Here is an 18,178-nt window from a genome sequence, read left to right on the forward strand (position 1 = left end):
TGGGGATTCACCAGGCAAAATACTGGAGTGGGTTGCCATGCCCTCCTCCAGGGCATCTTCCCAACCCAGGTCTTCTGCATTGCAGGTGGTTTCTTTACCGTCTGAGCCACCAGGGAAGCCCATGAGTGCTGGAGTGGGAGTCTATCCCTTCTCCAGGGGATCTTCCCAACCCAGGAATCAAACTGGGGTCTCCTGCATTGCAGGCAGATTCTTTACCAGCTAAGCTACTGGGGAAGCCACTGAGCCACTCTCTTACGGCAGCTTTCGTTGATTTATTCTATTTAATTGGTTTGTAGGGCACTCCCCTCTCTTGATTTTCGTCTTTACTTATTAGACCTGCTTAGTCTCCTTCGTAGATTTTTTTTTTTCTGATCTCTTAATTTGGAAGTGCCCCAGGTTTCTGTCCTTATTTCTAGTCCTCTTGTCTTGTTCTCTTTTCTCTCTTCGCTCCCCAACTTGGTGATCTTATGAAGTCCAGTTGTTTTAAGTATCACTTCATTGTGATAGTTAACAAAAATAACTTTTCAAGTACAAATCTCTCTCTGGAATTCTAAACTCAGCTGCATTTTAAGAACCCCTTTGTTCAGATTTGCATATGTTAAAAGTAGAGCCACTTCCTGTAACCTCTAATGCTACCATTTGGTCTGAATTACCGTCATCTCTTCCTGAATTAATGTAATAGCCCTAAGGATGGTTTCTGTGCTTTTAGCCTGTACTCACTTCACACAGTAGCAGCCAGGATGCTACTTTAAAAGCTTAAATCACAAACAAACAAAAGTTGTTGGATTACATCATTTCTCTGAACGAGATCCTGTGACTAACTCCTCTACTTCCCTAAGTCTTTACACAAAGGACTGCCTTCTCCACGGGGTCTTCTCTGACCAGCTTACTTAAGTGTCTAAATGTGTCTTTCTCCTCAGCCTTGTGCCAGGGATTTCTCATCCCCTTACTCTGTTTCTTTGACTGATAACATTGACTACCTTTAATGTAACAAATATAAATTAGTTACCTATTATGTTTATTTTCAGTGTTTGTCTCCCTTGATTAGAATATAACTCCATGAAGGCAGAGATACTTCTTCACTGATGTATCTAAAGTAGCTATAATGTCCAGCATATGGAAGGTGCTCAAAAGATATTTATCCAATGAAAGAATGTTAGTAAGCATTGAGTATCTCTACCAAGAGTAAGCAACTTAAAAAAAAAAAAAAAAAGAATTATGCTTTTGTTTGCCTCCTGGCTAGCAAGATTAATTAAATACTTAAAGATTTTAAGAAATTTAGTTTTATGAACGTTTCAGTTAGACTTCATTTCCTAATACAAAATGTGAAACTACTAAAATTAAAAAATACTATAAACAGGCTTTTGTTACTCTAGTGGCTATAAAACCATACTTGTGAGACTTTTCATAATTGTTCTGCCATGACTGATCTTTATCCTAGCAGTGTTCTTTTCACAGTTAGTTATGTAAGTACTAATACATGGTTACATCGGGTTTGAACTTCATTGCTTTTAGTCAAATTCCAGAGCAGTTTTCCATTGATGATTAGTTTCTTTCTAATGTATTGTCTCCTATTTTTTCATTTATTTTTCAAACATTGAGAACTCACAGTGTGCATAGCTTACTAGACCCACTATGCTGAGGGTTTGTGGGTGTGAAACCAAATCTTTGTATTAAAACATGAGTATTGATGGCAAGTGAAATTGACTTGTTCAGGGAAGGAGCCTGTCTGCATCTAAGGGACAAAACAATAAGATTACAGAGATTTGGCAAAAACAGAGCAAAAACACTTTCATGCACATGCACACACATTTGGTTAATCTCTTCTGCTACTGGAGATCCATAGATATAGTTACTGTATTTGTAAATACCAGTGATGAATTTGCTTAACTGAGGGCTGTTCTATATAATTCTTAGCTTTATGACATTTAAATTATGGAAATATTTTGCTTTACAAATAAATTGGCTACCAGTTTTCTTTAAATAGTTAGCTTTGACTTGATGTGATTATAACTGTTCAGAGTCTCAATATTGTGAACATAATATATAATTAACGGTACAAACAGGGGTATTGTTTATTCTCACATTACTTATTAGCACATGTCTTAAAGGAAATTGTTAAGCAAGAGCTTAAAAAGTAAACTTGTGTACAGCAAAGTTACTGTTTTTCTTTTTTGTAGAAATTTGTGGTAGGGAGAGCACAGTTGTTTTTCTGTTATTAAAATAATATTAAAAACAATGTTTTTGTTATTAAATAATATTTAAAATAATATTTTGTTATTTTTGTGGCATAGGTAGTGACATAATTTGAGAGACTGAAAGTTTTTGTTTTAACTTATCTGAAAAGCATACTGTGTGCTGACTTGCTTTTATTTGAAATAATATAATGAGGTTCTGAGAAGTCTGTGTTAAAACCTTATAAATGGGGTGTTTTATTTTAAACAAACCTACTGATTAAATAATTCTATAGTGTTTGAATATTGCCCAATTTACTTTGCTAGGAAGCATTAAAAACATTAGGGCATGTTTTTATTAAAACTATTTTTTAAGAATTTACTATATTTGAGGCATTACATTCAGTGATTTACTTCCATTATTTAATTTGATCTTTACAATCTGAAGGAGACACATTATTATTCCTGTTTTGTAGCTAAGAAACGGAAAAAGAGATTAGGTAATTTACCTTAGATTTTGCGATTAGTAAGCTTGCCTGGAGAATCCCAGGGATAGAGGAGCATAGTGGGCTGCTGTCTGTGGGGTCGCACAGAGTCGGACACGACTGAAGCGGCTTAGCAGCAGCAGAACCTGCATTTCAGCTTCAACTCTTATCTTACACATTCAGTGTCAAAAATGAGGGGAAATAGGTAGTTACTGTATCATCATGTCAACTTCTCTGTATTTTTGGAAAAAAATAGAAAAGCAGGGGAAATATTCCCCTTATAAACGTAAGCCTTTGAGAGCTAGTAGTTTGTTTTCCCTCCTCCCCCGTCCCCTTCTTTCCTCCCCTCTCCTCTCCCCCTCCCTCTTCCTTCACTCTCCTCCTTCCTGTAATATTAATGCATAGGCCTCACTATGCATTAAGATTCTTATTTAACTGCTCAGAGGTAGAGCCCTGCACATTTGTTGTGGTGGTTGTCGTTAACCTTCCCAAGTGATACTAATGTCTACATAGACTCCATTACCGTTGCTTACTCTCTGTTTTCTTTTACGTGTCCTTGGTGCTTTCTGTCTGGGCTCATTCTCAGCCCTAATAGTTTTACTTGGCTTGTCTTGTGTTGTCTCCAGCAGTCCTCTAAAAATCTCCTATAACTTTTGTTCAGTTCTATTAGCAGATTTCCAGGGCCCAGCCCAGATTATGGAATGAGGATTTCTGGGGGGTGGGGGGGAGGGCCCAGAATCTGAATTTTATAATTCAAATTGATTGATCAGATTTAAGAAACTGAAGTAAAGCTCCAGTTCCCTATTTGTTGTTCGGTCGCTCAGTCATGTCCGACTCTTTGCGACCCCATGGACTGTAGCACTCCAGGCTTCCCTGTCCTTCACCATTTCCCAGAGTTTGCTCAAACTCATGTTCATTGAGTCAATGATGCCATCCAGTTCCCTTTACCTAGGATCATAATAACCTCTTTCAGAGACGATAGACATAATTCACTTGTGGTCATACATATTAAAATTAATTTCAAATTGATGATAGTGATGATGAAGATACAAATCTTACAGACAGCCCTTACAGTTTTGTATAAAATACTAGCTGATTATGTTTACTTTCAACAAGCACAATAAGACTGAACACACAACTCCAAATTTACCATCATTTTTAGGAAGGAGCATATATTGGGCATCTTTTTTTCTTTCTTAATTTTTGCCTAATTTTTCTTATTGGTCCCTAAAAGAGTAAAAGAGGAGGCAAGTTCAAATACAATTATGAAGTATTGCTACACAGACGTTTTCAGTTGATGACAGATGGAGTAAAATTTAAAGTTTTTTAGACAAGAAGGGAGTGTTAGATTTAGATCAGTTAGATTTAGAGGAAATTAATTGTTGCTAGCTTGTACGATCTTTAAAGAGAGTTTGGGGAGGATGGTTGCTGTGGGAACTTTGTTGATAGTTGAAGTTGATCCTTTTATGTAAAGAGAAATTACCAATAATTACTATGCTTAATTTTCTTCGTGATTTAAAAAAAATTACTATGTAATAAGATGGTTTTGATGAACTAATATTCTATAGATGCCTAAAAATTTTGGTTGCTTTAACAGTACTAATTAAAAACATGTTTGCATTGGAAAGTCTGGATTTCTTTAAGAATATAGCATGCTACATGTAATATTTCTTTCCTTTCCAACTGCTTTCTATTATATGCTTAGGGTTTAGATCGCTCCAATTCCTGGGTTAACACTGGTGGTCCAAAAGCTGCCCCATGGGGATCCAACCCCAGTCCAAGTGCAGAATCAACACAGGTGGTGTTTATGTTAGAGGTTTCTTTTTTGGCTGCTGATGTTTCCCTTTAGAACGTTACTTCTTAGTATATACTATGATTTTGGTGGCTTGCTTTTTAATCATTAAAAAGTGTGTTTTTTGTTTACTTAGCACATTTTCCAACTGCTATGCATGAATACCACCAATTGTACCAGTAATACTCTCCTTTCCTATTTCCTGTCTCCTTCTCCTTCCCTCTTTGTACACCCCATTGATGTTTCAGTGCCTGCTGCTTGTGTAGTTGATGGCTTTGATAACAGTTTCTACCCTCGGGGTACCACATCTTCAGGAAGAATTTTAAAAAAATTTTGTGTGGAGAAAACCTGACAGTTTTTCATTTGCTTTTGGTTTAAAGTGTAGCTATTGTATCATCCTCCTTTAGCATTTATTATCTTGTCATTTTCTTCATAATCACTGACTAGAAATGTTGTTAATTAGCTGAAATTAAATATGAACAGTATATGATCCCCATACTGTAAGATGGAATTAAATATGAACAGTATATGACCCCCATACTGTAAGATTAATTACCAGAAACAAAAATCTGTTTTAATCTGTACTGTGTTGCAAAGTATGAAATTTGTTGTAACCTCTTTGTACTAGGTTTTGCTTACTTAAGTCTGGTAGCTTGATAGCTAATACTGCATGTTTCCTCAAAATATACTTCTCACCTGTGTGCTGGCTTTAGAGGAAGATGTTCTCTCTCATTCTTGAGGGAAAAATTTAATGGCAAATTTACTATTATAAATGATTTATATTTAATATAGTATATGGCAGATCTGAGTCATAATTTTTGATGATAGTGAAACATAAAAGAAACCATTCTAAACTTTTAATTTTTTTAATTAAATATAAAATTCTTGATTTCTCTTTTTGGTCTGAGATCAGTGAGAAGTATGTTTTTACTTTTTGCATTTTCTTACTAGATACATGCATGTGTGTATATCACAGAGATAAAAGTTTCATTCTTTGCAGCACTCTCAATTTATATAATCATTAAAATATTTACCTTTTAAGGATAAAATATATAGAAGCCATTTTGATACTTCTTATACATTGTCATTAAAGCAACTTAAATGGTGAAAATGGGATGAGCAATAAAATAGATGGTTGTTGAAACCACAGTAAAGCTCTATTTAAAAAATTGTACATAATCCTTGAGGTGCAAAGTCATTCACAGCAGACTTTAATGTTATCTCGTCATTCATTCATCTTCACTCCATAGGCTATGGATCGAAGTTGTAATCGTATGTCTTCGCACACAGAGACGTCAAGTTTCTTACAAACATTAACGGGACGCTTACCAACTAAAAAGGTAGATTCATATGAAGACAATTCATATAGGGGGAAAATAATTCCAACAATTAAGTATATGTAAAGTTTCTTTACATAACCAGGACAAGATGTTAAAATAATTGGATTGTTTTTGAGCAAGCATTGCTTGTCTGATGCCTTTTTGGGCATGCCTCTCCATTGCAGGCCCTTTTACATTACTATAATGTTTATATCTTTGTGGATGAATATTTTTAGTTTAGTGACTTAAATTTGATCATCAAATTTTAGTACCAAAAAATTGTATCAACTCTTAATTCTGTTTCTGTAACTTGCTTCTGTTTTGTGTTTTAAATCTCCAGGGAAAGGAAGATGAGTTAGAAAAATTATCACTCTTAGTAAGATATGTTGATTTGCTTCCCTTATGCACAGTTTTGTTAGTCCTTTTTCATAATATACACTATTTTGCAAATGCTGTGTATGCATATCCATTATAAGGCAGGAAATTTCTGCTGTTTTAATAGAATGACTTTAAATACCTGAGACCTTGAAAATTGATGGCTGATATCAAAGTTTAAATTTTTAAAGGTATTTCCTAAATTGTACCAGCAAAGTTCATGAATGTATTTGCATATGTTGAAATATATATGTAAGACAAAAGCCAGATTTTATTGTAGCTGTGAGCTTTTGGTCTAGTTTCTGTTTGCAGGTACAATTTAGGAGGCTCTTTCCCACCTGTCCTTTTAAAATTACATTTTACTGCAAGATAACATGTAATTTTTTCAGCTGTTCAACATGCCACTGTCTTACATGTATATATAGCCGTTTCGTTAATGGGTGTCCTCACTGCATCGTTGAATGGTTCACATGCCTTATTTTGCTTATTCTCATTATATCTCCATTTGTATTTGCATTATTATTTGATTTGTGTTATCAGCAGACCTGGCATTGATAATAACTTTGGGTTTACTTCTGGATAGCTTTTTCATGAGGAGCTGGCTTTGCAGTGGGTTGTTTGCAGTGGCAGCGTTCGGGAGTCAGCTTTGCAACAAGCCTGGTTCTTTTTTGAGTTAATGGTGAGCAAACTAAACACATTCTGTAATACTGTTTTCCTTATTGAATAATTTTGTGTTGGCTCATTACTGTCCTAGAAATCTTTCTCTGTTGTCCATGTTATGGTTTTACATATGCCTCCAAAGAAAAATTATGTTTGCTATCTCTCTAAATAACACTGTGGATAATCAGCACTATTTAGATGGAGTTATAAGGCTAATGTTAAGTCTGTTTTTAGGAATAGTTGGAGAAGCCAGCTATCTTTTTAACCTGTGATGTGTTCTCTCTTAGTCCAAACATACTAGTATAGAATGGCAATACCAGGTAATAAGAGCTTTATAGATACCTACTGCTTTTATGGCTAGAAAGCTCGTAGGGAAATGGTGGTTACAGCCAATAAAAAACAACAATAATTTTTTCTTAATCCAGTAAATGATATTAAAAACAAATTAATATTTTTGTAAATATTTATTCACACAACATAAACACATATATACATAAAAGCAGTGTACATACACACACTGTGTGGTCAGACCTATGGAGTAGGGATTATTAAAGCACAGAGAAATTAAGATCTTGTTTAAGTGCACATAGCTTGTGGACAGCAAACCTCTGATTCAGACTCAGATATTCTGGCACTTGGGCCCTTCCTCTCTATTTATAGAAAGCTAAAAATTACATAAAATAATAAGAAACAAAGGAGAGCAAAACAAGAACAAAAGAGAGAAAAGAAACAATGGAGTTTCCAGAGTATGCCACCCATAGTCATTCTCAGTATTGAATGTTACTTATATTGAGGATAAGAAGACATTTCTTCTGCAAATTAAAACTACATGGGGTGTTATCTCACACCAGTCAGAATGGCCGTCATTAAAAAGTCTACAAGTGATAAATGCTGGAGAGGGCGTGGAGAAAAGGAAACCCTCCTACACTGTTGGTGGGAATGTAATTTGGTGTGGCCACTATGAAAAACAGTATGAAGGTTCCTTAAAAATCTAACACTAGAGTTGCCCTGTGGTCTAGCAATCTCATCTCTGGACATGTTATCTGGCGAAAACTCTTTGAAAAGATACATGTGCCCAGATGTTCATAGCAGCACTATTTACAATAGCCAAGACATGGAAGCAACTTAAGTGTTCCTCCACAGATGAATGGAGAAAAAAGATGTGATATAGATACACAATAGAATACTAGTCAGCCATAAAGAAGAATTAAATAATGCCATTTGCAGCAATATGGATGTACCTAGAGATTACCATACTAAATAAAGTCAGTCAGAAAGTTAAATATCATATGATATCACTTATTTGTGGAATCTAAAATATGCTACAAATCAACTTATTTATAAAACTTAAACAGAGTCAGAGGTAGAAAACAAACTTAGAGTTACCAAAAAGGAAAGGGGATGGGAAAGGGATAAACTAGGAGTTTCTGATTAGCAGATACAAACTACTATATATAAAGTAGATGAATAACACAGTCCCACCGTGTAGCACAGGGAACTGTATTCAGTATCCTGAAGTAAACCATAATGGAAAAAAATACGAAAAAGGATGTATACAAAACTAAATCATTTGGCTGTAACCAGAAACTAACACAACATTGTAAATCAACTATACTTCAGTAGAAGTTTTTTTTTTTTCCTTAAAAAGACATTTCTTCTTGAGATTTGCTAATCAGCAAAAAAATAAGTCAGGGACCATATGTAAGTGACAGGCAACACATTCCGCCCCGCGTCCCCCCCCACCCCCTGCGGAGATTAAACATCAGATTATAATTCATGTGCTTTTAATACAAGATCAAAATAGTTAATTTGCCTTTTTTTAATAGCCTTACATATATGTTCAGATTTCTTAAAACACAAGATAGTCAAAATGGTAGTTTGACTTGTTTCTACTATTTACCAACTGTAAAATCTTGTCATTAATTTCTCTGAATTTAAAATTCTTTATTGTACACACTGTGATAAGAATTTATAGCTAAAAAAAAAAATTTATATCTAAAAGTATTTTGTAAGTTGAAATTACTTTGATTTTTATCTAACATTTTATCTTACATTCTTAATATGTATTCGTCAATATTTAATGTACACCCACCATATGCCAAGGGATACTAAGTGCTAAAGATACTATAGGCAGTCAAGGTTTCTGATCCCTCAAAGCTACCAGTTGCAGGGGACATGGAATGGCACAGTTGCTGAGTCTTAGAAAGATTTAACTTAAAGTAATTTTAAAGGATGAAAATTTTTTCTGTTGACATGCCCAGAATTTTTTTCCCATTGATAGAATAGTTTTATGAAGGTGTTACAGAGATTGAGTTGTATGTTGTTTGATATTTCTTTAGAGCATACAAACTATTCTAGGGAACTTTTTCATAATATTTGAGGAGTTAAGAGTATTTTAGCTTTCTGTTAAATCATGTGGTATATTGACAGAAATGACCATAATGTTTAGAGTTCTGTAACTGCTAGTTACACCCGTAAGAACTGCTCTATGGCACAGGGAGCCCAGCTTGGTGCTCTGTGATGACCTAGCTGGGTGGGATGGAGTGAGGTGGGAGGAGGTCCAAGACAGAGGGGATATATGTCTACACATAGCTGATTCACTTCCTTGTACAGCAGAAACTAACATGGCATTGTAAAACAATTATATTTCAATTTTTTAAAAAAAGAAATTGAACTAATGGCTTATTTCTGTTTTCAGGTAAAGAGCATGGTGCATCATTTATACTTTAATGATAAACTTGATGCACCAAGGAAGACTCGTTTTCCAGAACGTTTCATGGATGACATTGCTGCTCTTGTCAGCACAATTGCTAGTGATATAGTTTCACGATTTCAGAAGGTAATGATAACTTAGTTTTTAAAACTAAGTCAATCTTTCAGGCACACATTAAACTATCATACTTCTGTTTTTTAATTTTGTTTCCCAGGACACAGAAATGGTTGAGAGACTCAACACAAGCCTTGCATTTTTTCTCAATGATCTGTTGTCTGTTATGGACAGGGGATTTGTCTTTAGCCTTATAAAGACCTGCTATAAACAGGTAACGTATAATTAGTAATAGTAATGAAATAATTTAAATTCTGTGTTTGCTCTTTAAGGGCTAGAGCTAAGAAACTTTCATGAACACATTTATATAGTGATGTTTTTAAAAAGTGGGATATTTATTATTAAGGCAAAAAATAAATTACATTTATCAGTTCATAGAACTATGGCAAGCTGCTATCAGTAAAGCCATCTTTTCCTTGAGTTATCCTGGCCCACTCATGACTCTTTAATTCCCATTTAGAAGTATACCATCAAGTCAGTAGTCTAAATGTAAAACAGCCTCAGGTTGCCATGCCAGAGTAGCATGTTTACTGAATGAACAGCTAACCCAACCTTTTCTATCTTAAGTGATTTTTAAAGCAGTTGCATTTTGCTGTGTATTCCTCATGATGAAGCCCTAGACATTGTAAAGTTTAGAATCATGGGCAGATGTTTACCCAAGTCTCAAATATATCATTTTGCCCTTTCTAAACTAAAAGTATCCTGGAACTTTCCTACAAACAGCTGGTTTTGTGTTAAATTTTTCAATTGATTAATGAAACCTGGCTTTTAGAAGACATTAGTTATTTGTCCTGATAGACCATTTGGGTAGTAAGTTATATAATCATCCTAGAATTGCCTTTTAAGGGAGCTTTAAAAATATACAGGTCTCTTGTGTCCCATCCCAGCATTATTGAGGAGTTTGAATCCTGGTAGTGGGGGTGGGGAGTGTGGGAAACAGTGCTTATAAAGTACTTCCCTGCTGGTCCACAGATTAATTTAGGGGAACTACTGGTTTAAAATGCTATTTGTCAGTCTAATACTTAGAATTTTGAAAATCTGTTCAATTGGATGCCATTATTGTATATATCTTTTTTTCTTTTTTGGCTGAGCCATGCATCATGTGGGATCTTCCCTGACTGGGGATTGAATCCGTGCCTTCTATATTGGGAGCTTGGAGTCTTAACCTCCAGAGCACCAGGGAAATCCCTGTTTTGTTTTGTTTTTTAACAGAGAAGTTGAAACTATGCATGGGCACTGTTTGCAAGTATTTGCCACACTATGTATTATTCTTACTTTTCCCCTGAAATTTCATGTATTATTGCTCTCAAAACCTGTCCTGTCTTTATTCTTCAAGCATTAACCTCCTACATTTGCCACACATTAAGCTAGACTCTAGGGATGCTAGAACTCTTAAAGTAAGTCAGTTTATAAATGTCTCCTCAAGTAAGTAATGGTGTAGTTGGGAAAACAGATAGTTATAAATATAGGTTAGCACAAAGTGCTGAAAAAAGAATAGATAATTTATTTTATGAAGTTATTTTGATAGTATAATTTTTCTTCAGATAGAGTATCCTTGAGAGGTGGAAATATTAATGCTGTATTGGAAATATAAATATGTGACTTTAAGAATGCACCTTGTCAGTGGATTTATACAGTAAATCTTGTAGTTCTAAGTATTTTATTTTAGCAGTAACTCTGGAAAAAGCTGACACTGTTACTTAAACTACAAAACCCAAAGCTGTCCATTGAGTACGGTTTTCTAATTCTTTAATTCATCATTCTGATGTTGGTATTAGAGAAATGATATGTTCAATTGGTATTTTTTTTAATTTATGCACTGCTTACAAGGTGTCTTCAAAGCTTTATTCATTACCAAGTCCAAGTGTCCTGGTGTCCTTGAGGCTTGATTTTTTGCGAATCATCTGCAGCCATGAGCACTATGTTACCTTAAACTTACCCTGTAGCCTGCTCACTCCACCTGCATCACCATCACCTTCTGTTTCTTCTGCAACATCTCAGGTATGCAAAATGTATGAAAAAGAAATTTTTTTAAGCCTGCATTTGTGGAAAAAGCATTTTAAATGCTGGGAAAAGTGAAAAGTAATACTACTGAATAATAACTGTGTGATAGGCTCAGGGCTTTGTAAGTAGTAAATGATTAAGTGCTTTATAAATATTAATCATTTATTACTCTTCATTGCAACCCTAAGAGGTACATTCTATTATTATTACTATTATATTTTTACAGGTGAACTGAAATACAGAAAGATCAGTAACATACCCAGGGTCACATAGTAAAAACTGGCAGAACTAGGCTTTGATCCGTGGCACATGTTGGCTTTATTCTAGGTCTAAGTTCTAACCACTTTGTTGTACCCCTCTGACTGATTTGCACACAAGGTAGTGAATTCACCTACATAATAAACTCACTTGATGTTTTCACAAGTTGGGTTTTCTTGATGCAGACACAGACTGAGTTTGGGGGGCAAGATGTTTATTAGCTGTCAGTACCTATGGAAGGAAAGGGAATGAAGCATAATTAGCAGAGAAAGAAGTAAAACAGCAATGCAGTCCTGGCCAAGCCCTGCCTGCCTCTCTTGTATCCAGAGAACCCAAAGGAAACTAGGTGGTGTTCATGGGTTTTCACAGGGTGCCTAATAATTGCTCTAAAGATGACAAAGGATTATCATAGCAATTATTATGTGTCTTGTCATACAGGATTGTCATGAAGGGATTTTGTGGTTTTAGTATCAGAGGAGCCCAGATGTTCCTGTCTAGGGAAATGCTTTGTTATGTAATTCCTCAGACAAACAAGCTACTTCCTTAAGCTCTTGTTTTTTTTTGAAAAAATTTGTTTATTTGGCTGTGCTGGGTCTTAGTCGAGGCATATGAACTCTTAGTTGTGACATGTGGGATCTAGTTCCCTGACCAGGGATTGAATCCAGGCCCCCTGTATTGGGAACGCAGTCTTAGCCACTGGACCACCAGGGAAGACCCTTCCTTATATTCTTAATGTCTGAAGTCAAAGGTGATCTGAACTCTTTTTGTTTTTGACATTTTTAATTCCTGAAAGTAATATACTACATTAGATCAATCTCAGATGTTTGATAAAGAAAAATTTAAACTTTACTTAGAAAGATTGAAAAACACAGAGATCACCAACAACGTCTCATTTTTAACCTTTGCAAAAATTCTTAAGGATCAACCTATTTCCACGTACTTTTACCTGGCTAAGACACATTTCACCTAGTCTTTTGTTCTCTTCTCCCATCTTCTGTCAAAGATGTGACTACATAATCAAGGACAAATTAACCATAGGTAAAGTTCCCTAAACCTTTAATGAAACACATTTGTTTATACTTGACTCCCTGCTGAACATCTTATCCAGTCAAGAAATTAATAGCATTTCTTCCAATGTCCCGTCCCCTACTTCCTCATTTAGCTGCATAATTTTCAGATTCTAGTAGATGACAGAGACATCACTCTTTGGGAGGTAGGGACCTGAATAGTTTTATATACTTACTAAGAAGGCGATTTCTCCATAGAGAAATCTGAAGTCTGTTCTTCTAAGAAACCTCGCATTGTTGGTCTTGAATGTGGATTAAAATGTGATAAGGTTGAGGACATTCTTGCCTTGAACTGTATCTTGGGGGACGCTATTTTACAGTATTAGAAAACTTGTAAAAACTCTGAATGAACCAAAAAAATAATAGTAATTTTCAAGAGATAGTATTTTCCCTGGAAAAAACAGCTTTATTATTATTTGAAATTTCTCTGAAAACCAATAGCATTTGACTATGAATATTTCTTTTGTACTCAACAGTGAGTACATAATGCATCATATGGATTTAGTTCTTCTTTCCCTTCAGAATAAGATAGGGAAATATTTAGTGGCTAAAAGTATAAAGGAAAAATCAGATGAAAAAATTTAATATGAGGAAAAGGAAATTGAAAATAATTTAAAATGCCATGTCATCATAGTTTCCTATAACAAAAGTAAGAGCAGGTGCTTTCTCCAGTGTTAATAATAGTAATATAAAAATAAAATGTTTATCTCTCTTTAAGATGATGCTCACATCTCGTTTGTTGTAATGCTCTGTCTGTAGAATGTTTTGTTGCATAGCTATTATAGTTTTGTTCTACCTCACTCCCAAACAGAGTTCTGGATTTTCCACCAATGTCCAAGACCAGAAGATTGCAAATATGTTTGAATTGTCTGTGCCTTTCCGCCAGCAGCATTATTTGGCAGGACTTGTGTTAACAGAGCTGGCTGTCATTTTGGACCCTGATGCTGAAGGGTGAGCAGACCACTTTTGCTGTGTACAGTATCAGTTTGATTTTGGTCAGTGGAACAGAAGTATCCCACTTAACTGGGACTCAAAAGAATATTCTTTACCATTCTTCTTCTACTTCTCTGTTCACTAAGTTCCATACTCATGTTTTTTCTGTATTTCATCAGTTTTAAGAAAGACATTTTTTGTCATCTCTGAATTTGATGTTTGTCTTGAAAGTCAACATGTATCATGTTGTATCATGGTTTAGTTGGTAGTATTTTTTTCCTTCTTAGTAGTACCTGAAATATTTGTGCATGTTATAGATGGACTTTTAGATTTGTTGATATGCAATAAGCACAATTCAGTTAATGAAAATAGACTAATCTGTTTGATTCTTTGGGAGTAAAATGTATCATTTGCCATCACATTAATAATATATAGCATGTACTTCAAAATTTGCCCTATAAACAAGTAAACTTGTTTTAAAAACTTCCACTCTTTTAAAGAATTATTGGAAATTGATATAGTAAGAAGAGTTCATTGTCTGATGATTTGAATTTGCAGAAACAGCTTTTCTATAAATGTGTTGAGATCAAAGATCTTTGTAGGGTATTTCTATCTTAATAGCTGTTTTCAAAAGTTTTTATGACCATAACTCATTTGGGTAATAATTGCTCTTTTTTTCAACTTTCCTCATAGTAGGATCATTAAAGAGTTTGTAATGCAGTTTAACCTAAAGTAAGAGCTCCAAAAAACAAAAGGAGATATTTTGAGCAGGTTTTATAAGAATCCTATGATGTATTTATTGAGCAAATGAAATGAGGTCTGTGAAGTTCTTAGCAATAGGTACATAGTTAATGCTTAATAAATTGTGGAAGGCTAAATCTTCTGCAAATGAAAGTCATGAGTTTTTTCATAGCAGCTTCTCATGTTAGGGATATATTATTACAAAGCAGGTTTTCACACTGTGCTCTGCAGAACTGTAGGGTTCTGAAAAGGTTCCTAGTGTGTTTCCAGGTAGGATGGGGTTGTGGTGCAGACATTGGAATAGGGAGAGGGCAGGCTTAGTGGGTGAGACTCTGGGTCTCACCCAGAGTGCTTGCCACCACTCTTTTATTCTGCCATTGATAAAGGAATATAATGTCGTTTGGGGGGCTAAAAATGATCCATTATTTGAAAAAAATCACTCTGAAAGCAACTTCTAAACATACTACCTTTCTTTAGTAACTGTTAGATCTCAGTCATTTGAATTTATATTTCCAGTATTTTTACTTGATGTATCAGAATAATTTTGGTTACCAGAAATAGAAAACTTTTCTTCTTGCCTGCTTTGTTAAAGGAAGGATAGTTATCATTTCATGTTTGGAAGAAAGGTAAGGTTTTAGCACGGTACAACCAGCAGCTCAGTGATGTTATCAGGGTTCTGTTTCTTTTATATCTTATTTCTACTAGGAGCCCCAGCTTTATCCTGAGGCTAGTGTACCTTCCGTGACTGTAAGAGAGTTGCTCTGGCAATTCAGAGTAAATTCTTACTTGTCTGTGTCCAGCAGAACAGAGAGGGGAACAAAGCCCAAGCATGTGATGCACATCTTTCTTTGCCCTGGTGTGGCTCACTTGCCTGTCCTGCACTGTTAGACACCAGAGCAATGCCAGGTTCCTGGGTGAGTTAGATCACTTTTACTCACATGGTGCGTAGACAGGTTTTGGTTCATGGGTGGTTCAAAGCAGAAGATAAGGAGCTCATGCCTCAATAGTAATCAGCTGTCACTACAAAGTGTTTAGTTCATGTGATTTTTTTTTTTGGTAGACCTTTTCATTTAAGGAAACAGTTGATTAACATTAATCTCTTCTCATCTTAGTAATGAAACAGCTTGTTGACTGGCTACTGTAAATGGTAGAGCTAGTCTGATTGGATCGACCTCAGGTACTAGGGGAATAGAGTCAGCTTCTTCTCAGTCTCAGGGACGTGAAGGTATACCTGAACATTTTTGCATTCCACTAGGGAGGAAGACAGGTGAAGGAGATGTTGTGTAGGTGTTTGGTGGTGTCTGATAAAGAACAGAGAATTCTAACAGTCAACCTTTTTTAGAAATTTATTTTTTAATTGAAGGATAATTGTTTCACAGGATTTTGTTTTCTGTCAAACCTCAACATGAATCCGCCATAGGTTTACATATACCCCCTCCCTTTTGAGCCTCCCTCCCGTCTCCCTCCCCATCCCACCCCCTAGGTTGATGCAGAGCCCCTGTTTGAGTTTCCTGAGCCGCACAGCGAATTCGTGCTGGCTGTCTATTCTATGTATGGTAGTGTAAGTTTCCATGTTACTCTCTCCATACCTCTCACCCTCTCCTCCCCTCTCCCCATGTCTATAAGTCTATTCTCTATGTCTGTTTCTGAGATTTTGTGTAGGTATTCAGTGGTGTCTGATAAAGAACAGAGAATTCTAACCATTTTTGTGATGAGGTTTCCTTCTCAGAGTCAAGGATCAGTTCTGTTAAAATAGATACATCTCTGTGGAACAGTGTAGGGCTCATGAAAGACTTATTTTTTAAAAAAAATTTTGTATGCTGTATTCAGAGTTCTTTTTTTTTTAATTTTATTTTTAATTGGAGGGTAATTGCTTTAAAACATTGTGTTAGTTTCTGCCATCCATCAACATGAATGAACCATAGGTATACATATGTCCCCTCCCTCTTGACCTCTGTTCTGCCCTTTTGCCTTTTCAAGCTGGTCTTCAAGGTGGCTCTTTAGACACTTTCTGACCCTGTAAAGTCTGAAAGCAATGATAACTGTGTTCACCACTACTTTTTCTTTGTTTATTGAGTTTAAAAATGTAACTGGAATAGCTTTAAATAGTAATGTACAGGATTATAAGCTGTTACTGCTATTTGTTTTCTCATCTTCTCACTCTTTCCTACACCCAGTCCATTAGCAAGTGCTTTAGGACCACCTCTTAAAATATATCCCAAGTCCAGCTACTTCCCTTCCTCTTTACTGCTACTCCCCTAATCATGCTTCCACTCTTCCCTCCCTAAAATCCCTTTTCTACACAGCAACCTAAATGGTCTTTTAGAAATGAAAATTAAATTATATTGCTTCCTTGGTTAAAACTCTTCAATGTGTTTAAAAGCACACATTTCTTACTTTAAAGATAGTTAAAAGTGTATGCTTTTAAAATAACATTTAAAATAAAATCCAGACTTAGTAATGAACCTCAAAACTCTGTATATGTAACTCTTGTCTACAATATCACTTCCCTTCTTCCTTATATACTAAAATCTAGCCATCCTGGACTTGTTTCTGTTTCCCTTATGGACATACCCAGTCCCACCTTAGGGTCTTTGCACTTAGATTTTCCTCTGCCTGAAGCAATGCTGAAATTACCCTGAGATTTCCACACAGAGGCATTTCTTCCTTGTGATTCTTCAAATCTCCAGTCAGACAGTATCTTCTCAATGAGATGTCATTGGGCCACCCAATCTGAAATATAGCTGTGTTACCCTTGCCACAATTATTCTTAACCATATAAGCCTGTTTTATTTTCTACAAAGCATTTCCCTGAAATTTGCTCGTTTGTTCATTATCTGTCTCCTCCCATTAGAATATGAGCTCATGCGAGCAGCACTTTTCTTTCTTGTTCACTGCTGTATTCCCACTGCCTTAGAATTGTGTCTGGTACAGAGTGGACACTTGGTAAGTATATGTTAATTCAGTGAATGAATGATTGACTATTTGAGACTCACATCTCATCTCTATATTTTACATTTTTTTTCACATTTGCGTAGATAAAAACAGCATACATTGTCTTAGACCCTTAAGAGGGATGTTTTTACTCCTTTTGCTTGCTAAGTAATCATAAATAATTTCTTGAGTAGCAGTAGTATGTTCTAATATTGACCAAAGATTTGCTCTTTAGAAATTTTCATTTTAGTTAGAAAGTTAAAACTTTGAAACAATATACTATGGTTAAATGCAAATTTTGTAGTACAGAACCTAGTTCTGAAGAAGATTAGCACCTTTGTTATAAGCATTTGTAACACTGAATTATTATTTTTGTGTCTGTGTTTCTTTCTTGCTAAAGCAAGCTCTTTAAGAATAGGGGCAATGTCTTATCTCCAACATCTAGCATAAGATATGACACGTCTTGTGTGTGCGTGCATGTGTCATGCGCATTCATGTGTTTGTGTTCATGTGTTTGTGTGTGCGTGTAAGAGCTGAGTGTGTCTGAGTACTGCAGACATATGAAAAGGCTTAATGAAGATGAGTGGATAGAATTTAGCTAGGTTGAAG

The 18,178-nt window shown here is 35.4% G+C and overlaps 1 protein-coding gene across 4 annotated transcripts in view; it reads left to right on the forward strand.

Moving 5' to 3' along the window:
* Positions 1–18,178, forward strand: part of DOCK7 (dedicator of cytokinesis 7) — a 188,494-nt gene that overhangs the window by 111,980 nt on the left and 58,336 nt on the right. For 2 of the 4 annotated variants that reach the window (XM_061121716.1, XM_061121717.1), the window contains exons 23-29: positions 4,365–4,457; positions 5,702–5,791; positions 6,729–6,824; positions 9,504–9,644; positions 9,733–9,846; positions 11,463–11,633; positions 13,773–13,912. In XM_061121716.1, coding sequence (XP_060977699.1) covers positions 4,365–4,457; positions 5,702–5,791; positions 6,729–6,824; positions 9,504–9,644; positions 9,733–9,846; positions 11,463–11,633; positions 13,773–13,912 — 845 coding nt within the window. The remainder of the gene's footprint in view (positions 1–4,364; positions 4,458–5,701; positions 5,792–6,728; positions 6,825–9,503; positions 9,645–9,732; positions 9,847–11,462; positions 11,634–13,772; positions 13,913–18,178) is intronic. The other 2 variants (XM_061121718.1, XM_061121719.1) reach the window with 1 other exon arrangement.

The sequence above is a fragment of the Dama dama genome, chromosome 20 (genome assembly GCF_033118175.1).
Source record: "Dama dama isolate Ldn47 chromosome 20, ASM3311817v1, whole genome shotgun sequence".
In the NCBI taxonomy this organism is placed as follows: Eukaryota; Metazoa; Chordata; class Mammalia; order Artiodactyla; family Cervidae; genus Dama; species Dama dama.